Source organism: Channa argus, chromosome 13, assembly GCF_033026475.1.
Source record: "Channa argus isolate prfri chromosome 13, Channa argus male v1.0, whole genome shotgun sequence".
Classification (NCBI taxonomy): Eukaryota; Metazoa; Chordata; class Actinopteri; order Anabantiformes; family Channidae; genus Channa; species Channa argus.
In genome coordinates, this window is record NC_090209.1 from 7,242,697 (window position 1) to 7,269,877 (window position 27,181).

Genomic DNA, 27,181 nt, shown 5'->3' on the forward strand with positions numbered 1-27,181 from the left:
CTGAGTGGACATTATTATTTCTCAGCACAATTCACTTTCAATTTTCCTTTCTGCTCAGCATGTGCAAACATGCTCTTTCCTAACCTTCTATGCTCCCCCTCTAACAACATCAAGGTAAGATGAGGACTTAGGCTTTACTTCTTTCCCTCCTCGTGTGCTTGCATCCGCTACAATGACATTGTCACTTTCTTGTTAAGTGTCTTGGATTAACTTTTAATGGCGTAAAAACATTAAGGATGTTCTTAGCTTTCTCAGTGCAGGGCAGAATAGAAAGTGGCTGGCAAAAATGAAAGGAAAGAATTCAAATGTGCGTTGCTTCAGGAGAAAAAGAAATCCAGTCTGAATGTAAATAATTGGTAATCATGTGGTCACAGTGTCGCGAGTGCTGCCAGTTTCCCTGATTTGCATTTGTCAGAAGCATATGATCAGGTGGAGTCCCACCATGCCATCTATACCAGAGGCAGTCTGGCTTTAAGACATGTGATACAGTCTTTACACTCAGCCAGGCTGTACGGCAACATTTGTTTCTTAGTGCTCGCTGAGGGGGGACTCAGCGAGAGCTGCTGCTCAGAGGCTCCCTCTCACTGGAAGGATGCAGCCGGTGAAAGAAGAGAATTCACTACAGTTAATTAAGGAGCACTCTGCACGTGCCTGTAAAAGCAAAGGGGCAAATGAATTCAGTGTCAGTGGGAGCAGCTCCTCAATGGAAAGCAGTGATATTTCAAAGGTGGATTCGAAAGAGCTGTAAATCTGTTTCCTGACTCTGGCTTGACGGTCATTTCTGAATCACTGGACTGTTGCTATCAAAGTGTGGAGCAGGGAGGCAGAGTCAGTGGACTTCCCTCCTCGAGCTAAATTCTCGAGTTACTGGATGGAATCAACATGAGAAGCATTATGGATGGATTTATGTCAGTCTGCTGAGATATTTACACACTTTTTGTTGGGTTGCTCAGGTAAGGTTTTCTCCCTTTTAGTCTGAGCAAACAAAGAATTGATTAAATTGTTGAGAGTTTTGCTTCTTGCATGAGGAAGATGCAAAATGGGAAATCTGCACAAGTGAAGAACAAGTGTTTCGTGATGCATTTTTATTTTGCATTATTCTATGAGTGATTTCATATTGATAATACAATAAATAAGCATTTCATTTAGGATTACTTAAAATAATTATTATGAGCTAATTTGGATTAGTTTAGTCTGGACTTTTCTTTGACTTTTAACACAATGGACACATGAAAGGCCTGGATGTTTCTATCTGTAGAGCATTGTATTTATAGGAAGCCATGGATTAATTAATAACCTAATGGTGGTAATTAATGTGCAAAACACGTTTTTTCCTGCCTAAGGTTTGATGAAAGTTTTTATGTAACCTGAATTTATGCAGTATCATGTTGCAATCATGATATTCATTCAAAAAGATGAAAAATCTAATGTTTGTTTGCAGTTTGTTGCTTAAATAAAATAGTTGTGAATCAATTTCAGGGTTGAAAAATTTTCATATTTTCTCCTTCATAGAATTTCTTTTACAGCCACGCTCCTCTTATGACCAGGAGCACTCGTCACTGCTTCTTATCTAAACAGCATGGTGAAACATTATAGGGCTTTTGATTCCTATTACTGCTGTGTCACTGTCACATTATTCTGACAGACACACACAAAAAAAAAACCTCAGCAGCCAGCTGCTTGTGAAATCTTATCATTCTTTAAGTTTGATTTTGGTTTTGAGGCAGGAGCACAGCTCAGGAGTTGAAGGGAGTCAGCCTGTCAGGGGAAATCTATGCTGCATGGGAAAAACTCCCCAGGGATCACTCCACATTTGCAGTGTTGTGGCTCAGGGACAAGACAGGGCAAACTAGGAAGGGGAAACAGTAAAAAAGTCATACTTATATAATCATGCTAATGATAAATTCCGATGACTAAAAGACTCCACTGAGGGGCGTTAAAGCCAATTATAGACCAAAAGTGCTTGTATAAAATGTGGAAAAGTATTAATTTATTTATTTTGCTCATGACTCCACACTCAGACATGAGTGTGTGTGTGTGTGTGTGTGCATGCCCCTGTGTGTGTCACGAGGGGAGCTGAGGTCATAGGTTGAGAACATGATGTAGTTTGCGTTGACTCCACCTCTGCCGGTTCTTAGCAGATGTGTCCCGTCATGTCCTGGCTGCTCTGCCTGTGCCTCTGGGTCAGTGTGACTGCCATTCAGCTGTGTCAGGCCACTTTCTACGACACCATCCAACAGCATCATGGGACGCGGCCTGGGCGAACCACAGTTCACATGATCGGTGAGTCCCGCATTGCTTCCTCTCCTGCTGCTGCTGCTTTCTCAAAAGCATCAAATTGAGACAAAAAGTTGCCTTTAAGTTGCTCCAATGCTTGGGTAAAGGTGTTTAATTGCTCAATCATGTGCTTGGAGAAAATGGCACTTTATATTTCTGGGTTCTGGGTTCACATTTCAATTTCAAGTTATTGCATTCATTAATGTATTAGCAGTTGAGCTTGGACCAACAACAAGTTATTTAGCAGGCACATTGTGCAGTGGCTGTTTTTCATTAAGATTTGGCCTTGATAGTGTGTGAGTATCTGTACCAAAGATCACACAGATAGACAGTGAATGCCTTTGCACTTTTCTTTCTTGGGCTATTACAGTTGATATTCATGCTACACTGCTCCCCATCAAGTCCGTCTGTGTAATTGTGCTTCACGTAAAATTGCGCTGAATAGAATCTAAGCAAAACACTGCAGTTGAACGTTTGTTTTGTATCAGACAAATGTGAGCCGTGGTAAATAATTGTGATCTCAGGATTCAGCAGAGAAGACGAAGCCTGATGCTGTCAGAACTTCAAAGGAACATGTGCAATCGCTGCATGAGTGTGCAGCTCTTCGGTGTCTGTCTTCCATGCGCTGGTGCACCTTAAGCATGTCAGCAACGTTTTTTTTTTTTTTTTTCAATATTCTCAATAATGTGAGCCACAAGACTTTTTGCTCCAGCACTTTGATTTCATTACATACAGCCTGCATGTGTGTACTGGAGGTGACAAAAAAATCATAGAAAGAAAGGGAAAAAGGAACAAATGGAATATCTACTAGAAAGAGGTCTCGTGTCAACAAAAAAGAAATGAAACTGATATTTCAAATGTTCATCCAGGTATCTCTTTGGAGAAAACAAGTTCAAAGAGAAACAATTTGAATCCTTCAGGTCCCTTTGCTACAAAAAGTGTAAATGCCCTGTCATTCCATTTACCATAGTAGGGCCAGTTCTCACTCCTAGATAAATGAGATGCCAGTTTTATGAGAGGAGGATGGGATGCCTGTCTAGATTGATTCTGACACTGGGACATTTGTTTTTGTGCTGTGTGTTGTGCGCCTGTTGGATTGGTGGGAGGATTGAGGTTGACGGGTCATGAATTGGTGGCAAGAAGGCCATTGGTTGCAGACCACTGGGCCAATCATTAAAGGCAGCGAAATGCCACAAGTTCACAGTGACCGGTATTACCAGAGGAAATCGAGATTACAGAGGGCCAGAGATCAGTTGCGTCCTTGCCAATAGAAATTTAGATCTATGGGGACACGTTGTTTAGAAAAAAGCGCAAGTCAATCAAGTGTGGTGACTTTGTGCACAGTTAAATTGCAACCTTATCTTTTTATCCTTTCAACACTCACAAACTCTAGATGAATTAGTAGTTGTAAATAAAAATGCATGTAGCGTGAAAAGGCATACAAGACAGGAAGATTACAGATTTATCAGTAGCATTGTGCTGCTCACTCTGAACGTGTTCTCGGTAATAATTCCTTTTGACAGCGCATAAGCAACTGTTCCACTGGCTCACCGACATATTGGCAGTCCTATAGCAAAGAGTGTGTGTACAGAAGTCCATTAGCTGGATGACCCATGAGTAGGTGCTTGTGTATGCTCAATGATTCGGAGGAGGCAGCCTGCTTTTCCACCCTACACCTCTACTTACAGATTGCTGCCTGCCACTCTCTCAGATATGCTTAGGGCTGTTGTCTGCCTGCCTAGTACAGGCAGTGTTGCTCTCTGTGGTATGATTCATAAGGTTCTGTATTTATTTGGTGCAAAGAGCGTGAACGGTGGACAAAAGAGAACAGATTGTGTTTGTCGTGCATCCGTAAAGTGCCGGGCAGAGATGTTGCTTTTGGGGTCATGTATTTCTTGACCCCTGAACATGTCTAGAGGAAAGCACAGAAGGAGAAATTTTCTTGCCTAAAACTTTGACTTGCTGAAGTAAAAGAAAAAAAAAAAAGAAAGAAAGAAAAATAACTCTTTCTTGCATCGATTTTACAATCTAGGCCAGCAACTGAAAATATGCATTGCGGGTGTAAAAAATTATTCTTTGTCAGGCGTAACAATTTAGCTAAAGGTAAAGACTGAAATTTATGCTTCACTGCAGAGAGAACAAAGGTGTGTTGAATGTGTAGAGCAGCAGTCTGTTTCCACTGGAAGAAACAGGGCCATTGTTAATGTAGTGCATCATGTGGAGGTGTTAGCAGAGAGTACGACAAAAAGCAGACAGTGGCTGCCTGAGGTGGCCTTGCTCCCTCGTGAACTCCCTCCCACCAACAAGTTGTATTTGCAGGGTCAAGCTGTACGTAAGCGAAAGGTCATCAATTCTCATTTTTTTACCTCACGGTTTTCTTGCTGCGAGTTTATGCGCATAGTGATAAAAAGCATATGTAGAAAAGCAGAACTGGAAACACTAGCAGAAACAGCTCAACTGTAATGGGGAGTCCAAGTAGCCACTGTATTAATTATAATTTAAAATACCCCAAAACTCATAAATACTTTTCTGGTTACTCCATTTCACTGTGTTTCTCTCCTCTCAGGCTGTTACCTACAAATATAATCTTCTATAGTGCCTGTAATTACCCTCCCTCCAGTTGCCAGTGCCTCTTCGACATGTACCTTTTGAACATGGATGTAAATTCAGTGTTAAGTAACTTTTCTTCGAATATATAGAGTACGCCTATAGTTTCATCTCTTTCCAGAGTAAAAATGCCATTATATCCCTCATGTCTTCCTTTTCGGAGCTTTAGCGAGCAGCAGACGATCAGGACTTTTTTTCCCCTCTGCGCACCAACAAAAGAAACCACTCCACACTGCTAAAGCTCACAATGAAACAAACATGAAAAATGGATTTTCAGCTGTCACAAACAAAGGTTGTATCCTCTATGTACTGTTTTAGACACTGACAATTTAATAGCCTTATATAATGCTTCCTGGAGGCAAATTATTTTGACATACATCTTCCCCCACCCCTCCCCTAGACCTTCTCTCAACCCTTCTCTTACTAGTGTCATCGTTGCTCCACAGCAGTGCCAATGGGAAGTGGCATGCAGCCTTAGCCAGAGGCCTCTCCACATCTGGAGCTCAGCATTTTTGTGCTGATGTTGTTACACATGCTACTGTGAAGTAGAAGGTCCACTGACCACACTGTAAAACACTAGACATTTTATCTATAGCCTTTGGAGAGAGTTTGTGTTTGTTATTTATTTATTTATTTATTTATTGCTCTGTTTGGCTTGTGTTACATCGTATATTATACCACCAATAACATCGTGTGTCATTCCCTCGGTTAACCCCGAAAGAAAAATAGATTCTTAAGTAAATGAATCTTAAGACAATTTGCACCATAATTATTACTGTACGCTCACAGCTACAAGTAGGTTTTACATATTTCAGAATTTCCCATTTATTTCCTCTTTCAGGCTCTGAATTATTCATAAAAGAGAGCTCCTCTAAGCTTGTGGATATTTGTTTAAACAGCATGTTTAATTGAAGTCTTTCACCCAATTCCGTACAGGGGCTATGGTTTGTGGTCACAACGCTTATATGCAAAATGAATTTCTGTGGCCCACAGCTTAATTAATTAGCCAACATTGTCTCTGTCCCTCTCTTTCATGACTTGTCTTAGCCAGAATCCTGAAGCATTAGCAAAAGGGGCGTTAAACACTCACAAGGTTTACACGTTTTGTGTGGTTGGTGTTATGGTTGTTCAAGGAGAAACTTATTTTTATTTATTTTTAACTATACATATTATACTTTAGGACCATTTAGAGATATATTCTGTCTGTTACAGAGACTGAGCTACAAATTTAAAATAAAATAGCTTGAAAACTTTTTGGAGTAAATCTAAACCGACCACCATACCCCACCCACACACCCATCAATTCAAACATGTCCTTCCGTAGCCTGTCATATTCTAACTTTATGAATTGTGCTGTTGTATTGGACATGTGTCACTGCAATATAATCTCGCACACTGCTGGCAGCACTCTGCTATTTTGCTGTCAGCTCATGACCTCTGAGGCAGCATTGTCAAGCTCATACTCTACTTCTGTTTCTGGAATATTTGACTGATCATTTGGCCAAAAAAGGAAATTTCTCAGGATATGCTGCTTCAGGTAGGTCTTTGTTTTTAGATGTACTGCCCTAAACCACACTGTATCACATTTGTGCTGTATAATCATGTTATTGCAACAATAACACAAATAAACATCTCCATCTTTTGTGTGTCTGTATGTTCGTGTCAGTGACACAACATGAGAGAAAACAAGAAACACATTATCTCATTTCCCTTGCATACCCTAAAAAAGTCACTCAAATCTCCAAAGACCCTGTAAAACAAAATCATTGTTCTTCAGCGACACTACAGTATGTTACTGTCTCCCTGGGACTGCAATGAACACACCACTACCTTGAATTGTGAAAGTCAGCAACCTAACATGCTCAAAATAATATGTTTATCATGCTGATGTTTAGCAGGTGTAATGCTTTCCATCTTCCTCACTTCGCCTTAGCATGTTAGGATGCTAATATTTTCCAATTAGTATTGAACACAAAGTAACACCTCAGAATGTAGGTATGTTCTTGGCCATAACCATATCTAAAAAACCCTGTGCTTGATGTATGATGTACTCATAGATTGTACTTAAACCAGAGTTTACATTTAGACAAGAAAGCGGAGAGGAGTGGCCATCTGTTATTGGCCTCTGATTACCCACCCCACTGCCCATGGTAAGGTGCTAGGTACTCAGCTTGTGATCTAATAGTAAAAAGTGATTACTAATAGTAAAAAGGATATATAGTAAATAATAAAGACAAGTGAAGACAATAGTCCAGCAAAATTTGCAGTCAGATTTTATCAAATGTTGAATCGTGCAATGAACAACTTTACTCACAGTGACAGAAATTAGAATAAGAAAGTGGCTAATTTCTTTTCTACATCAGTCAATTAGATATTTGCACCACCTTTAATGAAAAATTATCTGGGTTGAAGATGTTTTTTACTGATTGATCTACTATTAGTTGTTATTTATTAATTTAGAGTTTTATCATAATATGCAATGTCTGCGTTCATTTTTTACAGTGCTTGAAATATATAAATCACTGGGATCATTTTATTAATTGTCTTGCCGTTTAAGTCAATTGTCAGCACGTCGTGATTATGTTAACAAAAAACATGCAGTTTTAGGCTTGTTCCCTAGAAAAGCCATTTGCGTGAGCAGTGTAGTTGTATCGAAACCTAATTTTTAGGAGAAAGGGTTGAACAAAGAGACCTGCTAAGCTTTGAGTCATCATTTTCAATAATTTTGACATTCTGACACCAGAAAATTGTTCAAAAAAAGAGGAATACCGGGAACTGGAGGAGTCAGAATAAAATGAATAATTTAGTTCGGGGTAATGTAATCTCTGGTCCTGACCTGAGAAATGAGCCTAAAGGTAAAAAGTGTGAAGAATATTAGATGAGCTACAGATAAACAGTCAACAGCTGAAACACTTCAAAATAGTTATGGTTGGGGCTTTATGATAGTCGTAAAATGGAAACTGTAGCTTTGATTTACACTGTTAAAACTGTTAATACTGTGTTCAGAAGGTGGATTGATTTGAAAGAGTTTGTGCACTAAACCAAATAGCTGAAAAGTGTATAAAATGTGTGTTATTACACCCTAAATTAAAAAGTACATTTATTTTAGAGCCTCTGGCCAAGTGGTTCTGTGAGACTTTATCACAAGTGCACATTAAAGAGACTTGTATTTAGGAGACATTTGCTGTTTAACAACTGCTGACAATAGTGCCACACATTTTGCCTCAGAAGGCCTTTACGAGTTAATCATTGCAAACCACTTTGCCTCAGTTCGGTATTAAGAAGACGCAGTGCATCCTCTCAGCATCATTAGCAAGACTTTTAGACCCTTGTTTTGTTTAGTAGTTAGCAGCAGTGTTTCTAAATATGTTGTTGTGACAGCTGACACATAGCTGAAGGATAGTTGACTGTGAAACCCTCAGTCTTGATAAAAGGCTCCTTCAGCCTGCTTTAATCCAGAAATAGTCCAAAATAAAGCTCAGCTGTTATGGATTCGGTTCTTTTTCTTAAGCTCAAATAGGAAAACAAAAAATGTGTTTTCTATTTTGTCGCATAAAGCAATGTTCGTCAAATTTATTGATGAATAGTAGCTAAATTAGATTATGGTATAGCATTCCTAATATGAATTAATGTGTAATGCTGATGTTAGCTGTAATCATGTTGTATCTGCAGTCGACCAAGCACATTTTTAAAAATGTTTGATTTGGGCGCCTGAATGTCATTTTACATTTTACATTGCATTTGTTCCTGTTCATTTTTCTCTCCAGGGTTTTTTCTTTTTTTAAATTTTGTAGTTCTTTCATTTGCTTTGTGTTGGTTTAACGGTTTTACTATCACCCTGCTCAATGGTCCTTTTGCATATTTTCTAATAGTTTTGTGTCACAGTGTGGTCAGTTTGCCTTTTTGTGTTTATTTTACATCTGTGTGGTAATATTTTGTCTAGTTATTTTGTGTCATGCAATGCATTTTGGATGTTTGGTTTTGTGTATCTGTGGATATTACATCTCCTTTTGTTAGTTTTGTGTCTCTTTGTGGTTAATTTGTGGACTGATGGTTGTGAGAATTGTTTATTTCTTCATTATTTCTTGCTGAAGTTGCATTGTCTCTAATTTTTTCACATTTTGGGTCGCTTTTGTGTTTGTTTTTTTTTTTGTCTTTTGTTTTTAATAGTTGTGTGTCTCTGTCGTCAGTTTCCTCGGACTAGGGACCATTTGTTCGACTTAGTTCTTCTAACTGCATTTCCAACAGAAGAACCAGGATCTAAATTTAGTTCTGGGTCATCCTTAATCTGGGGTTGTTACTATTACTGGGGTGGAGGCTGCAAAGGTGAATTTTAGTGCTCAGGATTGAAGGATTAAGAGATTTTGGCTGCAATGTTCATTTAAAAGCAGATAGTAGGAAGTGAGTGCAAGAGTGTTTTGTTGAGTGCTTCAAGCTTTGGTCCTACTTGCAAGTTGCAAGTTACAATGCAAGTTACAATGCATTTTACCACAAGGGAGGTTCTTAGACTTTAATTCTTTGGAAAAAAGTACCAGGAATTTATGGTGGAAATGCATCTTTTATCTTGTTTTGTGTTTTTACACCTGTGGCCACAAAGCCAAATCCAGTTGAGAGAGTGACAGATGGCAGGAAATGTAACCAGCATGGCGACAGCACTTCAAACGTCTCTTGATTAATACTATGAAAAAAAATGGAGCCAACCTCTTCTATATTTTGTTCTCATGTCAGAGAATGAAAACAAGCGCTCACAATGGAAAGGATCCCACCATCACCACACTTCACAGTAATTGCTGATGTCAATGGTTGCACAAGCCTGTGTGGGTTGATGTATGAGTACTGTTCCTCTTTAATTCAACATTTTTGCCCTGAAACAAAACCTACTGCTAAATTAATAATAGCTTGTGTCCCCAGTGTAAATATTATATCAGGTAGTTCAGACTTCCTTGTCTTGTCGTGCACACTGAGAATTCTTCCTGCAAATAAGTTCCCTGCCAAGGTAAAAAAAGGCTGCCCTGGTGCCAAATGTCCTCCTAACCCACATTAATAAAGAGGTGTAGCGATATAGCAAATTTGTAACAGACCTTTTTTTTCCCCTCCATAGCTTTTTTCTTCTCATGGAGGTGTGGCAGCCCTCAAGCTTTTCCTGCTCTTTAGACAATGAACTGTTTTTTTTTTTTGTCACTGAACTAATGGCCATTTATCGTGGAATTTTAATGTGACTTTTAGGAGGCTATGACCCTCAAAAACTATGTTTTTTTTTGTTTTTGTTTTTTAAATCTAGTTAAAAAACGGATCTGAAGTTGTGTAAGCATGAATAAAAAACTACTTCTATTAACTCATATTCTGTATTTGTAGTGGTACAATGGGACCTTATTTCATCATTTTTGATTCTCTCAATGAAATAAATACTTCTTGCAATGTGGGAATTGTAGCGCGAGAAACGGTTTTATATGGCATTGTGGAAGCCTATTTTAAATGCTTGGCAGGAATATGAAATTCATTATCATTACTTAGACCTCATTAAACTGAAAAGAAGCATCTCAACTTACTAATTGGTTCCAAGGGGGAGGGTAGTATAAGAAATAAGCAAAGTAATTAATATTGCGTTTATCAGTCTCTATTGCAGATTTCAGTTTTCTTCCTGCTGTAATATCTCCTTGGTGTACCATAAGTCCTCTGGCATATTTACACTACATATCCAATTTCCTTTCCTAGAGAGACTGGAGTGTGAAGATGGGGGAGAAAAGTGGGAAAACACTGTTTGTCAAATATGAACAACAAGATAGAAGGATTGACTGAAACATATCATGTCCTACTGCTGAAGAAGTAATCAAATGGCAATAAACTGATATATGGAATTACGTTTGATTTCGAGGTTTATGATTTTGTTGGGTATGTGATTCTTCATTTGACTAAATGTAAAGTAAATGCATTAACTCTATGCGTGGCTCCAAACGTGTGCAGCCGATAAAAGTGTTTTCCTATACAACACATGTTATGTACCTTCCTTAATTGCAGAAAGATGTGATCAAAATGTTGACAGTGTAACATGAGGTGCTGCTTTTTTGTATCGAATACTGAATAAGTATGAATGTCCCCTCAATGTATGCAGGTCTTGCACAATCACAGCCACCATTCCTCCCAAGTGCATGTCACACAGCATGAAAGGTCTTATGGCCTTTGTATTATTACACAGTTTACATGTCGCAGGCACTCTGGCCCCCTGTGAAGATTGTCTGGCCAACAGTGAGAGGGGCCAGCAGTCACATCAGAGGCAAGCAGCTGTTCTCTAAAGGCTTTCTGACTCAGCTCTATCTCTGATTCCTTTTTTTTTTTTTCACACTGAATGAACTCTTTCATCAGAGCAAACAATCTAAAAATATAAAATACCAGTTATGGACATTGACCAGTCAGGGAAAAGGGCTAGACAGAGGAACAAAAACAGTTTGACATTTAAAAATGAATGACATCAAACCAACAAAAGACATACTTTCACATTGTAATTTTTCTGTTTGCCCATTTCAAAAAAGAAAAAAGTTAAAGCTTGCTACAAGTGGATAGTGCCTTTGTTTGCGTGTGTTTAATGGGCATGAAAGCTCGGGTGTGATTGCTGTTGTACAGTCATGCTTAGCAAGTCACACATCTCCACCATAAAAGCCAAATAACCACATTTTTCATGTGTGGGTCCTACTGGTTGAGAGCCTGAATAGCATTTAATTCCCTTGATATGAACCAGTCTTTCAGTGGCTTGGGCCTGCGCTGAGATGACAAGCTTTGAGGCTCACATGCAGATGAAAAAAGCCATTCTCTCCTACTCACTGCTTCCTCTGTTCCATGCAGTTTTCATGCATCTTAAAACAACACCAGCTCCTCTCCGTGAGTAGTCATTTTGCATTTCAATAAAGTATCGCCCATCTTTGGCCCACTGCACAGCACCAATCTCTTTGTGTGACATGTTGTCAAAACCACCAGCTATATTTCATGAATTTCTTGTGGTTTTATTTGTCATGGAGAGTGTGTTTTTTTTTTTTTCAAAGTAGCATTTTGGTAGTTTACTTTGCGTGTAAATTGTTTTGATTCCTTTCTCCGGCAAGCACGTGCACTCTCGCTTACAGACACGAGCCTTAACGTAAAGCACACATGCATTAAGAAGACAAAGTTTTTAAGAAAAAAAAGATCATTTGTTGACACCTTTAATATCTGTAGCTTTGTAATAAAACTGTTTATTCTCAAAACATGTCAGATTTGTCTTCTCAAGCAGTTTTAATTGTTCACACCATTACAGGAGTCTTCTGCATTTTCTCCATTCTTGAAACAAATTTGTTTTGCAGTTTATTGAGTAACATGTCGCTCACTTTCAACCCAGCATTTATGTCTAGAATAACAACAGTACTATTGGGACTTCAGATGTTTTTACAGAAAGCAGGAAAAAATAGTCACTCAACTTGACACCATGCAGTCACATGTTTTGTGCCTCTCACTGTCTTCCATCTGCATTAATTTGACATTCTCTAATCTTGCGCTCCTATTTCCTGTCAGCGACAGAACTGCTGTAGCCTGCTGACTTGGATGTCTGCAGTGAGCATGCAAAGCGAAAGTGGTGCCTATTAGAGTCACCTTGGATGCATTTCTCATTAAAAGGTGACAGGCGTGCTGCTCTACAACACGGACTGCTGTGGTTTGGAGTTCAGGGCCTGCTGTCTCTTGTAAATGACTTTTAAGCACCAATGTAATTATCCAGAGAGACAACAAGCGCTGCATTTGCAGGGACTTGCATTTGACTCTGGGCATGTAGTCGGCCGTTCACATGTCACACAGTTATTAAGATCTATAGTGACATGGCACTTAAATGTGTGTGTGTGAACACAGTCAGGTCAGGGTTACACATAATGCCACTGGTCACCAGTCATTGGAATCTGAAGCTACAGGAAAGAGCTGCTAAATTGAGTCCCTTAGGGTCTTCATGTACGTATTTAACGGTGACTACTCCCATTGCTGTGTGTATGTGTTGTTATCATTAAAAACACATATTTTACTTAGATTGTTAGACCCAAATGATAGATGGTGTTCAGAATTCCTCTATGAATCGCACGTTTAGTATTTTTTTATGTACATGCAGTGTCAAACGCCTGAAACAGATGGCAGAGAAGTGTTACCATTCAGACGGTACACTCGCTATCAGTGTCTCCAGAGACGAGCAAACAGTCTGGACTCATTACAGTAGACAGCGAGTCATTGCATACTTATTGAAAAGTGACATTTCTATTGAGATAGACTGACCAATTCCTCTGCACAATGACTGTTTCATCATGTTTGAAGAACCGTTTACTGGTCCCACATGAACTCTGCTCACATTCATTAGTCAGGCAGAACCGATTCACAGAAATTCCAAATCGGCGCTACACGTTCATGTCATGCATGATTTGATAGCGTTTGCCCGCATCTGGGCTTGTTGTCCATAACTCATCGGATTTTGATGCAGGGTTGTTGGCTTCCAGGGTGACTCATTGTGCCGGAGACCGTCAACTCAATGGCACTCCCTCTCCATCCTGCAGCTGAGACACTGCTGATGCCAGGTGTTGTCATTTGTGTAGATAATAGCATTAAAGTTAAGTGCTCCGACAAATTTCCATGTGGTAAACTTGAACAAAGCAGATCCCTCTGTGAGAAGTTTGTGTAGAGCACCAGAGGATTTGTTAGGTTTCACAAAAGCCATTTTATGCTCACTGATAAATTCATTTAACATTAACTGTCAACACGCTAATTCAGGAAATCTCAATTTGCAGACACAAAAGACGATGTTAGTAACTTTGTGATGGGTTGAAAAACAGGATACAATAGAAAGAGAGGATAGACAGATATAATGGGGTCCAGCTGTCTCCATGAGTTTACTTTTCACCAGTGGTACTATTCAGTCTGCCAATGTTGGTGAAAAGAAATTAATTTTAAGGCATTAGGCATCAAATCAAAGGTAATATTGAATAAAGGGGAAATGTAGAAAATGTAGTGCAGTAATTTGTTGCAGCTTTTCTTTGAGTGGAGTAAATGTATTTATTTACTTTTGACATCTTTTATAATTACAAATGTTTTGTGACTATTACTTTAATGAAATGCAACTCTGGCATGAATTGGGTCCGAAAAACTTGGTTAACTTGTTTTTTTCCCCAAAGAAATGAAACTACAACAAACATAGATGTTAAGGATTTAGGATTAAATATAAAATTAAACTTGACTTTAGAAAACACTTTTAACAAATATATTTTAATGGTAGTAAAATACAAAAATGACTTCATCAGAAGGAAATTCTAGCAGGGAACAAATTAATAGTAATTAATAATTAATAATTAATAGTAATTAATAGTAATAAAAAAGATTATCATACAACTCCAATCCCAAAAAAGTTGGGAAGATATGTAAAACATAAATAAAAACAGAATGCAATGATTTGCAAATCTTATCAACCCACATTTTTTTTTCACAAACGAACATAAACAACATATGAGATATTGAAACTGAGACTTTTTATCATTTCATAGAAAATATAACCAATTTTTTTATTTGTTGCCAGCAACACATTTAAAAAAGCTGGATGGTCCCGCTCCTCTTTAGTCCACAGGACACGGCATCTATGGCTTCCAGAAAGAATTTCAAATTTTGATTCATCTGACCACAGAACGTTTTACATCAGCTTTGGTCCAGAGAACATGGCGGCGTGTTCAGATATGGCTTCTTCTTTTCATGATACAGCTTTAAGATACATTTGTGGATTCCAAATGAATCATATTCACAGACAGTGATTTCTGGAAGTGTTCCTGAGCCCATGCAGTGATGTCAATCAGGCCTGTTTTTAATGCAGTGCTGCCTCAGGGTCTGAAGATCCCATGCATTCAGTTTTGACCTTCAGCTTTGTCCCTTGCACACAGAGATTCCTCCTGATTCTCTGAATCTTGTGATGATATTATTGACTGTAGATGGTGTGATCTTCAAAGTCTGTGGAAGTTTACGTTGAGTACCAATATTCTGAAATTGCTCCAGAATTTTTTTTTTGCACAGTATATCACAGATTAGTGAACCTCTGCCCATCTTTACATTCAAGAGGTTCTGCCTTTCTGAAATGCTTCTTTTATACCCAGTCATGTTGTAGACATGTTGCCAATTAACCTAACTAGTTGTCAAATGCTCCTCCACTTTTCCAGCCTTTTGTTGCAGTTGATCCAACTTTTTTGAGATTTATTTTGGCCATCAAATTCAAAATGAGCTAATATTTACCATGAAATGGAAGATATCTTAGTTTCAACATCTGAAATGTTGTTTATGTTCTATCATGAATACAATATGGGTTGATGAGATTTGCAAATCATTGCATTCTGTTATCACATCTTCCCAACTTTTTGGAATTGGGGTTGTATTTAAATGAACTAGTAACGATGCAATTAAATGTGTAGTGGAGTTTAAAGTGCAATGTTCTCAACAGGAATAGAGTGGAGTTTTTTCTTATCCAAATTAGTTGACTTTACTAGAAAATGGTGTTTAAAAAAACTCACTGTAAATTCTAACTAGTTAATCTCAATTATAAAAAGCATACAAAACCTTGAAAAACACCAGGTAAACTGAACTAGGAACATATTTTGTACTTAACAATGCTAATGCTAAGTGTGGTGCACTTACAATTTAATTTACACAACTAAAACATAACTTCAGATGTCCTTGTAATTCAGTATTCAGTACTTATCATTACTAGTTCAAACAACAAAATCATTTCAAGTTGTGTACTGTATTCCAAAAAACACACTTATTTACATTTGGCCAATTTCCTGCAAATTTAAATGTCTGAGTTGTAGTTGAACAGCAATCTGATTTACTTTTTACCATGCAGACTAATTTCTAATTTATTCTAATTATCCAGTGCACAGATCAATCCCACCATAGTGTAAAAGGTACTTGACACTTTCTGTTGTTGTTTTTATAGAGGTGAAACTAAAAAGGTCAAGTTTTATTAACATAAAAATTTAAATGAATGCTGTTAACAAATCAAGTTAACATTAGTAGCCTTTGCTCAAAATCAGCAGATTTCCCTTTCATTTGACATTTCTCAGGTATTTGATATTTAATATTATTATTTTTGAGGCTCAGTTGGTAGAGTGGCTGCCTACCAACCACAGGGACACTCTTCTTGACCACATGTTGAAGTGTCCCTGGGCAAGACCCTGAGCCCCGAACAGCCCATCCCCAGCCGTGCAGTGCTGGTCCCAAACCCGGTAGAAATTGTGGAGAGCGTCCGGTGTAAAAACTGTGCCAAAATCAACATGCAGACAAAACAATCCTCTGTGGCGACCCTGAACTCAGGATAAGGCTAAAGGACCAAAAAAAAAAATGTTTGTACTTATTATTGTTACGTATTGTATTTGTACCTATTTAATATATAGAATACAAAAACACACAGATAATTTTCATCACGTTATATAAACTACTGTTTTAAAGCTTTAAACTACAAAACAGAAAATCTTCTAATGGAATTTTAAATTTCAAACAATGCTGTTGGGAAATTAAAGTACATGATTAACAGTAAAAGTGAGTAATCCTAGCTTGAAATTACAAAACTAAGATATTTATTCTATTATGTTAATAAAGGCATTAGTTCATTCCACAGAATCCTAGTATGATGGTTTAGAGTGATGCAGAATAAGCAGCACAAAAGCAAAACACTAAAGTTCACCAGAGGTTTTACATATTACGCTTTAAGTTTTCCTGTCACCAGCAGCACTTTTCTGTCTGTGTAGAATGTTGTGGTAAAATAAATAGAGTAGATTCAAACAGAGTAAATAGAGTAAATATATTTAGTTACTTTGAACAACCCTGTACGTACAAATAATGTTTTTACTGTATGAATGTACATGCAAAATTCAGTCAACCTCTTTCCAATGACAAAACCCAATTTGGTTGATTTTTAAAGTGGCATTTATGTCATATTTCTCAAAATTTATAAAAACGGAACATGGCAACTGTAACCCTAGAATTAGATGAAGCTGAAGAGAATTGCAGGCAAAATGCAGACCAGAGAAATCTGGACCGTGGACACTAATTATAGCAGATGTTCATTGTTTCCACAGGGAGGAATATTTTTTCCACAGCTAGAACAGACAAACAAAAGATGTCTCAGCACAACAAATAAATCAGCGTAAGAAACCAAAAAAAAACAAAACAAAAACAATATCAAATCTTTCCCGTAAAAAAAGACGGAGCCTCCACTTCATATAACACAAATTTACAACTTCTTCAGCTCTTTCGGGCTAAAAAGGATCTGTGGTAATCACATGACAGGTTTCCTGCCTTAGAATAATGAGGAGACAGGAGCACTGAGCATTGCGACAAAAACAGGGCATTTCCAGTTGAGACCCTCGGCAACTGTGTGACCTCTAACCTGACAAATGACCGTTTCTGTGTGACCCTTGTTGCCTGTCAATCAAAAAGTTGCCGGACTAGATAGCATGTGCACACACACACACACACACACACACACACACACACACACACACACACACACACACACACACACACACACACACACACACACACAGGTTGTTCGTCATTTGACTTTTTTCAAAGTCACTGATAATGGCAGAAAATGGAAATACAGAAAACAATTATACCCTTGCATGGTTCCAGCCATCACCTGATGAGAGTGTTCATCTCCAGCCATGTTTTCCTCTGTCTCGCTCTGAAATATTTATAATGCAAAGATGGGGTCTCAGAGCATGCAGTGTGTTGTAGTCGGTGACTGAAACCATGGTTGAACTGAAAGAGCGTTCATCAGTGTTGCATAGCGTTTGTTTAAAGGTACCCAGTACACCTGCCAGCTGGAAATACCACACTGATTTGCATTTTTATTTGATTTTAATGTATTCTTCGGAGGTGATGATTTCCAAATATAGTATCCCTATTCTTTGCTCTGTTTGCAACAAGCAATGCAAGTTAATTCTGTTGAGTAGTGTGTTTTTAATAGATCAAAGAGGAAATCTGGGGCTGTCTTATGCAATTAAGGAGATGCATTAAGAAGAACAAACCCCTGTGGGCTGTTGTTTTCAAATGATGCCCCACTGCTTCCACTGGTACATCGAGATTAACGTTGTGCAGACATGCCCTTTTGTTGAGTGCATCAGACAGCAGGCAATATTCTCCCAGACCGGCTACAAGATCTAAATATTTTTTCAGTTAAACCAAAGGCTGTTGATGTTTTCTGAAATACAGAGCCAGCAGTCATGATAACCCTAAAAAGCTCCAAAGACTTGCCAAAAACCAAGGGAAAGAAAAGATGTTATAATTCTATCCACCCCATGAATTGAAACTTGGCTATCATTTCTTTTTTTTAACTCATCTAATCAACACCTTCTGGAGTTGACACTAGTTCTGTTTACTATCACTCGACTTGAGCACAAGCAGATTTACAACCCAGCATTCCACCACACCACAAACTGAATATCCACAGGGCACAAACACTGAATCCTGAATGAAGTGCAATCACGTTTATCACCATCTAATTATGGCTTCTCTTATAGTTAGAAGCGCATAAGAGAAGATGATGCTGATTTTTAGTGGAATGTGGTAGAAGTGAAAGCATCAAGTGCTAGACAAGCCCAGTGATCTATTTCTATCCTGCAGGTCAAGCGGGGCCATGTTGGCTAATCCCCACAGGAGCTTGCATTGATGACTCAATTATACCAAGAACCTGACACATAGGCTAAATCTCTCTGTCTCGCTTTTCAATTTAAAGGTGCAGTGTGTAAGATTTAGAGCAATCTATTAGCTGAAATGCAGTGTCCTATTTACAATTATGTTTATATTAGTGTTTAATCACCTGAAAATAAGGATTTATATTTGCTCTGCTGTCCAAAGAGAGTCACAAATACAGAAACATGTGAAACCATGGAGGTAGTTTTTCAATAAGAGTCTATGGTAGGAACACAATATACAATTAGGACGATATTGTGAGAATATCAACCTAGGTGTATATTGACCAGATGACCTGAGAATGACGACCTCAGATCATCTGGGCCTAAAAAACTTTAAGCAAAACAAACAGTAAAAAGATAACCAGGAGAAATATAACATGAAACTAAATCTTACACAGGTCAACTTTAAGATTTTAGGAAGGGCATCCGGCGTAAAAACTGTGCCAAATCAAAATGCGGACAATGATCCACTGGCGACCCTGAACTCACAGGATAAGCCGAAAGGACCAAAACATAATAATTCAGCTAATAATATGCACAGGTGGCTCAATGGATAGAGCCTCAGGTTGGGATGCAAAAGGCTGCAGAATCGAATCCCACCCCACCAAGTGAGACCCCACCCAGCCTTTAAGAGCTACCTTGGTGCTGGCCCCCAGTCTGGGGGGGGGGCGGGGGTTGCAGCAGAAAAGGCATCCAGCATAAAAAACTCCAATGCCAAATCCACACGTGGAGCACGTTCCCCTATGGTGACCCCTGAGGGGAGGGGCCGATAGTTGTTAATCAATATACATAAATAATCAGCCACTTTCTATGGCTTTAGTTTAGGGTGTAAATGTATGTTTATGCTTTTAAACTTCCCTAAGTTAAAATAATTCTCTGCTTCCAGCTGAAAAACTCCTGAGGTGTTTTTCATCATGAGTAGTTCAGATGACATCAAATGTGCAATACTAATTTTACATATTGCTTAAACATGCTAACATTTTTAAATAAGTGTTAATTATCTTTAATGATAACTGGATTTTGATTAGTCGCACTGCAATGTTGCACTACAGCAGGTTTTCAGGGACAGTGTGCACGGCTGTAGACCATTTACCATTTTTGCTTCTAGAAAGTGCTCTGTATCAGGGCAGCCTCACTAACCAAAATATTCAAATGTAGTAAAGCGATATGCAAATCCAGCCATGACACATTTTATAAACCCACAGCTCATTGTCAAACATAACTTCAAAACACTTTGCCGGCAATATACTAGATACTTTTTCCCCTCTCTCTGCACTTTCTCTGAACAACCTCCTTGATCCCGTGTCATGCTGACGGGTGTAATTGTCAGATGGTCCTTTGCTGCACAACTCTTATATGTGGAGAGTCTGAGCACAGTGGGTGGGAGAGGCCAGTGGCTGAGGTGGGTCGAGTCAGCTCGGTCCAGTCCTCTCATCCTTCAGGGCACAGCCAGTAGTTTGGAGATAATTGCACTGTGGAGCCAGTGTTCATATTCACGATAACCCTGAAACAGGCCTCTTCTCTTGCTAATAGATGTCTTTTTTTTCTGCCCACTCTCACACATCTCTTCAACATCATTTTCCATTCAACAAGCTCCAGGGGCATCGCTCGTTTAAAGAGTAAAGCATAGGAATAATTATTCTTGTTTATGACGAACTCGTGTGATTATTGACAGTTGTTCAAATTGTTTTTTATTAGTGTTACTGCTTGAAATTCACCAGTAAACACACTGTGAATCATATGAATATAGACAGTGAAAATAGAGCGTGACATACATGCCATTAAGTTTTCCAAATTATTACGTGTGTTTGTTCATAAATACCTGATCAACTTATCTTCTCATGCTGTATGTTTTAAATCACTTTGTTAACTGAATTATCTCTAACACAGACTTTTGACTTTAGTAGCTTTAGAAAGTCCTTTTATTTGGAAGTTTACTGAGCCAGATTCCTTCATGCCTCTCTGATCCAGCCTGTCCCCTACTCTACCACCCACTCATCCAATTCTTCTGATAACTGCACATGTTTAGATCTTCCATTGTTTCCATTGTTTCATTGTTTCTCATTTATGAGCAGTCCTTTTCCTCATTGTCCTTTTTGCCCCCAACCCCACCCCAACTTTACCTGCCACCAGGGGATTCGAGGCTTGGGCAGGTTCAGACGCCACCCTGCAGATGCTTTAGTCTGAGTCACGTCATCACAGTGTCATGTCATCTCAAATGTGTCCCAGTTTCTTGTGATGCCTCTTCTAGTTGAGCTAGCTTCGTCTCCAGTAACAACTTTTGTCTTCAATAAGTGACTTACAGTATTTTGATGGATTTTCCTCGTTTTTGAGTAGGAAGCATTTTTTCACCTTGTTGGACCATCACAACCCATCTAATACAGTTTGGTCCACTGGTTACAACAACCAACACCTCCACAGGGCCACAAGATAAATTGTAGGAGTCATGAATAATTATGGGACAGAAAAGAACACATTACATTTATTGGGGGGGAAATTTTATTTAATCTTTGCATTTTGCTAGTCGGTTTTAGAGTTTCAATCCATTAGTCCATTAATTGGGCCACGTGCAAGTGGCTCAAAATGGTATGATTTATGTAAATATATGTAAATTCACAAATGGTTACAAAATTAGGTTTTCAAAAACCAAAATGTTTCCCTGTCTGATCTTTCCTGTGATGCTGACTATATGTAGTTTGTCTGTGTCTTTTCTTCTTTTTCTTCTTATCAGAGGGAGGTACATGTGAAGTCATTGCTGCTCACAGATGCTGTAATAAGAATCGTATTGAGGAGAGGTCACAGACAGTCAAGTGTTCTTGTCTGCCAGGGAAGGTGGCTGGAACCACCAGGAACAGACCTTCATGTGTTGACGGTGCGTATGAAAGTAGAGAAAGATTTTATGACAGTGTTGTCCCAAGGTTGCTCAAAGAAAAATATTTGTTTTGAATGTGCTAGCCTTGCAGGAAGAAAATGGTGTCCACTTTTAAATTGATTTCGACTGAAAATTTACTGTAATGTAGAAAATGTGAACTCATTCCAGACCAAGCTGCTATGTTTCGTAAAGATGCAGAGATTTGTACAAATAAAAGCCCAAGTCATCCATGAAATGCCTTGTCCCAGATAAGATTAACATTACCGGGGCTAATGTCACATCCAAATTCTGCTGCTGACAGGCAGCAGAAGATATCTGCAGGGGTAAGCTTTACTCCAACAGCAGACAGTCAAACACAACTGCTGAATGTAGCATACCTCAGGGAAGGGTAAGAAAGGGGGAATAACATAAAGAGCAAAGAGATGCAAAGGAAAATGGCTGTTCATTATATAGGTACCTGGTAGATACATCATGATGGTTTTATACATGCTTTGACAAATGTCTGCTACACAGGCTCAATCCCTTGTAAGAAATGGATTTGTTGCTCAGGCCTGACACAACTAAAACACATATTGGCTTTAGGAAAATGTCTCACCTGAAGCTTTTATCTTAAATCCTTTTGCAAATATTATAGCAATCTCTGAGCGGACTGGGGGAATTTGAGGTCTCTCGCTGTCAGCTCTGACAGATTTTTTTCCTATGTCACACATTACAAACCATTTACTGTCTACTTACCCTGTATTTAAAGCAATTTTCTCTCCTGACGGCAGAAATATGGCGTGCATTAAAGTCAAGTCACAGTCACACCTACCAATCCACTCACTCAATGAAAAGTCCCAGTTCCGCCCTCTCTGCATTCATGTATAACTGCATTTAATGTAGAAACCACAGAGTAATAAGCAACTGTTTTGCACTGGAAAAGTTGTCTGAAGCATATACATGTGCCACAAAGGCCTTAGTGACATAATATATTTGATAATTAGGATTAGAAACTCCATCCTTAATGGCCATTTCTCCCTAAGCTGCTTTGCTGCGCTACCTGGCTTTGTACTTTGTTAGGGTACAAGGTACCTGCATCACCATTCCTCTTGTCTTTGTTGCCTGTAGCATCCATAGTAATTGGGAAGTGGTGGTGTGAGATGGAGCCTTGCCTGGAGGGGGAGGAATGCAAGACCCTCCCTGACAACTCAGGCTGGATGTGCTATGCCGGCAACAAGATCAAAACCACAAGGGTAAGATAACCTCTCTTGACCGCGGGAAATGAGATGCTATGGCAGAGGAGTGGGAAAGAAATGTACAGCTCTGCGACAAACGCTGTGGCATCAACAAAACTGCATAGTTATTAGGACCGATTTTTAGCATGTTAATTGAGTTGTTGGTCTAACCTTTCTATTTCCTCCTTCCTTTCCTTGTCAGAACACTCAGCCATACACAACATCAACATATTAAAACTTTGCGGAAAGGATGCAAGAGAACGCCTCTAGTGCAAAGATTAATTTCCAGGTCAGTCTCTGTTTTTACACTGAAACACTGATATACTCATTTATTTCTCTTAACTCTATAATTGCATAGTTTATAAATGGAAAAGCACATGATTTATATGCATTTCTTGTGACATTTACATACTTCTGAATGTACCTTTTTATTTCAGCACTGTCACAGGACCAATTATCACAAAGACAATGAACCTCAGTTGCTTTAAGAAATGTGAACACTTCTCAGATTAAAGTGTAAAAAGATGTAGAAAACATAAAGCACATCCTGCTCAAGGCTACTGAAAATACGGACCCTCTGAGCTGCCTGCGGGGAACTTCATCATAACCTTGTAATGAATATATTTTCATCATTTCTTTCTAAGTTTTGAGATGGAACATGAATGTCTGTGATTTGGATTAATATCTGAAGAGCATCTGATGTTCCTCCTCAGACATCAGTGAAACGCTATTAAGCAACGAAAAGGAGAGGAATACCTCAAAGGACATGGGATGAGCAGTAGTTGATGGCCCTCAGGTTTTTCTTTTCCTTTTTTTTTTATATTGTATGAGGAACAATATTGTACATTAAGTGTCTGTCCTTTCTTGTGCACATGAACGTTATTTACTGTATGATGGTGGTAAATATCATTCAAGTCCCTGAATGCAGTCTTGCTCTTCCCAACTCTTAGTCACAGAAACCAACTTAGCCAAAGTTTGACACGTTCACGGACGCAATATGAAGATGAAACAGATGCATTTTGATGGAAAAGTACAGTTTGTGTGTCTTTTTACCATTTGTTTTTCTGGTACTTGTTTGCCTTTGATCACCTCTTTGATGGCTTTTACCAGTCGAACTTGGAAACATGTCGGCTTCCCTGAAACGAATTGATTCACCAAAAATGTGATACCAGTAGGTTGTTTCCGATACTTGAAATGCCTTATTTGTGTCAAATCATTTAAACGAAGATATTGTAAAAATGAAGCCATCTATTGATATGTGCTGAAATTTCATTAAAGTCATCGTTCCTGTACCTTATGTGCATCTCTACCCACGCAAGGTGTCAGTTATCAAGACTCCGTATCTTGACACCAAACGACTGGTTTGAAGGAAGATTCAGTATCCTTATCAGACAACTCATGTGTAGTTCAGAGGCGGAACCAGATACATTTTCTTTTTTTATTGTGGGGGCCAAACCAGGGCACTCGCTCACAATAAGGTGGCACATTTGGAAAATTATTTTAAAAAAGTTACATTTTAAAAACATTTTTGGAAATAATAAACTGTGCATTAACAGGCTTATAGTTTGTTTATAAAATGTTTGTTCAGTGTCAGAAATGAAAAAATTGAACTCATCTACCATTTTTAACTCTATATATTTAGACACACACACACAAACACAAACACTTTTGCCATGTACCCTGAAGCAAAACACCCAAGTAATCAGCTGCAGGTACTTTTGCTTTCTATACACACAGGTATATAAGAATAAGAATGATACACAAATAGATGAATGAGTAACAAGACTCCTTTTTCGTATTTACAACACTTTGATGTAGTATCACAGTGGGATACTAGCCACTGCTTTCACAGTCTCGTCCTCTCTGGAAATTATTCAAGAAGGAACTCTGGGTGACTGCTGGTGTTGTGCAGGGTGTCATCCATCTTGTGGAGTAGTGAAAGCTATTCCTGGAGACTTGTTTCATTATTTTCTACTATACATTACAGTATACTCTGTTCAGCTTTATTTAAAAGCACTGCTTGTTTGTTGACTCAAATGCAAAAGTTTTCCAATTTTATGAGATAATAATGTAAATGCCTGATGCTTTTTCCCCTTTGCTTTTAAACTTTAACTTTGTCTCTTCATCGGACCAATTTGAACCTTTGTTTGCCCATCTCAACACTTCGGAACAGGAATATCGAAACCTCTGTTTCAGTAACCTCTGTTTACACTGCTATAAAAGAGGTTTCTTTCATTGGTTCGTCTGATATGATATGCTCCTGGCTATCTAACAAGGATAAACTGGATTGTAAAAGCATCCCTGAGCTAACAACGAGTTACAGGCCAATATGCTATCGAAATAGGAATGATATGAATTGGAGTCTGCATTTCATATTGAATATATGTCTGTCTTTATAGTTCAACTACAACATTCACTCTGTGCAAAGTACATATTCACCTTGTATAAACACATTTGAAAAGATGAAGTCTTTTCAAACAAATAACTGCCTAGCCACAGTAACCACGCCGCCACTATTATCTATTCACTGCAACAATAAAATAATCTTTTTTTATTGACATTTCTTTGAATATAGTACTTGGAAAACTATGGACATTTGTGTTTACTCAATTAGTATTTGATATAATAAATGATGAATGGGCAACTGTAACATTTAGGCAGAGACAGTAATATGACTTTTCCTACTTGCTACTCACTCTCTACTACTCGAGTCTTTTCTTTATATGTTTCTGACCTTTGCCCTTATTTGACCTCTCCCCCAAGCGGTTGTATAGTGAAGTCAACTGTATGTAACCAAATCAAAACACCAAACCCACAATAAATGCCAACTTTCTACAAAGACTTACAGTACACAAGAAACCCACTGTGCAAAAATCTAGAACCACAGTCAGGTGGAACAGATGCTAACCCAGACGTGGGACAAGACTTTGGCTCTCAATGAAACACATGCTATGCTTATTTGCATAAGCAAATCTGTTGTGACTCATCATACAAGCAGTTGCTACCCCTCTTCATTACCATACAGAGTGTAAATTTGGCAAACTTTAAAACTGCAATGAGGGGAGACGACCGTGTTTAGTTGTAATGACAAGCAGGGCATTGTACTGTAAATCCAGATGTGGTCATATTGATGATGAGTAGTGATTTGATAGGCATCTGAATGGCAGCTATTGTTTCCCTGTTGTGTTTCTGCACTTTCCCTTGCTGTGTGTTGTCTCCATCTGTGCTGTGTATCACTCAGCATAAACACAGATGCCAAATTACAGCACACTGTCCATCATCCATTGTGCTGAAATTACAACATTTGTCTGAGGCAGCAGTGACTGCTAGAGCGCACATGGTTGCAAGAAAACATGCTGTTTGGGACTTGGTTTATTTGCTTTAGGCTACTACAGTTTGAGCTAGCATTTAATATAATGTTTTCCATCCAACACGGGATTGCTAAATGGGCATAATGTTTGCAAGATGGCAGCAAGCAACATCCCGTTTTCTGTCAGTCTGCAGAGTGGCTCTTTGGGCTGCTGCTGTAGGCTCTGATGTCTCACATCAAGCTGCAGAACAGTAAAAAAAATTTAAAAAAAGACACAAGTGATGGTGATGTGCCCTGACTTCTTTTCATGACACACTGGGGACGTCCTGGGAATTGAAGCTCCTATGGGTTTGTTCTGAAGACACATTTCATTCAAAACACTCAAACAGTCTAGTCATGCTCCAGTCTCTGCTCTTAGAAGTTGCTGCTCTGTATCCATGAATATCAAGGTGCAACTTAAGGCAAGACGATCTGATAATAAGGTGTTAAGTGCCAAATGACTCATAATTAGAGTCCCAGAAACACTAATAATTAACGGCTTGAGACCAATTAATGTCTTTTTAATTATGGGTTAATAAAATTGCTTGGCTTTTGCTCGATCTACAGTAGATACTTTACAAGACACAGTTGGGTATACGCATCTGCAGTGTACACGATGTATTTAACAAGGTAAAAGGCACTAACTCCTGTTCGCTGTTGTTTTCTGTGGCATCAAGCAATCGCCAATATTAACAAGTCTAATCACATCCTGTAACTGAGAACTGTCTCCAGTGCCCCTGCAGGATTCTAGGATTTCAAAGTCAAGGTAACACAGACCAAACTGGATTCTAATTAAAGTTGACATCAGGTGCCTCATGCTCCTTTCCCCCCTCCTCCTCAGGCTTTCATCTAAATGATTCATGCAGAGAACACCAGGCCTTTCATGCCGTTAGGTCCTCACAAAGGAATAACAACTTGATCACACAAAGCAAACATGGACAGATTTACAATGACACTGGCACACTGTCTGTTGCGCCCGCTTATATCAAGTTATGTCAGACCAATGTTGAGGCACTCAGCTGATGTTTTGCATTTCAGCTGTTATGTGTTTTTTCTTTTCTTTTTTTTTTTTTCAACACATGTGCATCCTGGCAAATGTGAGAGAGAAAATTAAATCAGAGGGTAAAAATGG

General features: G+C 38.6%; 1 protein-coding gene across 2 annotated transcripts; it reads left to right on the forward strand.

Annotated features, from left to right (window-relative positions):
* The first annotated feature begins 448 nt into the window (after positions 1-448).
* LOC137140250 (chemokine-like protein TAFA-1) lies at positions 449-25,584 on the forward strand. Of its 2 annotated transcripts, none has more exons than XM_067528488.1 (6): positions 449-953; positions 2,139-2,283; positions 21,346-21,486; positions 22,594-22,718; positions 22,903-22,989; positions 23,138-25,584. In XM_067528488.1, exons 2-5 carry the CDS (start codon positions 2,142-2,144, stop codon positions 22,933-22,935), a joined length of 441 nt encoding a protein of 146 aa, XP_067384589.1. In that variant the 5' UTR covers positions 449-953; positions 2,139-2,141; the 3' UTR covers positions 22,936-22,989; positions 23,138-25,584. The 2 variants fall into 2 exon arrangements, with proteins under 2 accessions (XP_067384589.1, XP_067384588.1); XM_067528487.1 differs by having other exon boundaries at positions 450-953; positions 2,142-2,283; positions 23,138-25,583.
* Positions 25,585-27,181: the final 1,597 nt, after the last annotated feature.

Excerpts from the sequence above, each read along its gene's own strand:
- LOC137140250 (XM_067528488.1), top strand. The coding sequence starts at position 2,142 with ATGTGTCCCGTCATGTCCTGGCTGCTCTGCCTGTGCCTCTGGGTCAGT. Across the intron at positions 2,284-21,345 it reads AACCACAGTTCACATGATCG|AGGGAGGTACATGTGAAGTC; the intron begins GTGAGTCCCGCA and ends TCTTCTTATCAG. Across the intron at positions 21,487-22,593 it reads CAGACCTTCATGTGTTGACG|CATCCATAGTAATTGGGAAG; the intron begins GTGCGTATGAAA and ends TGTTGCCTGTAG.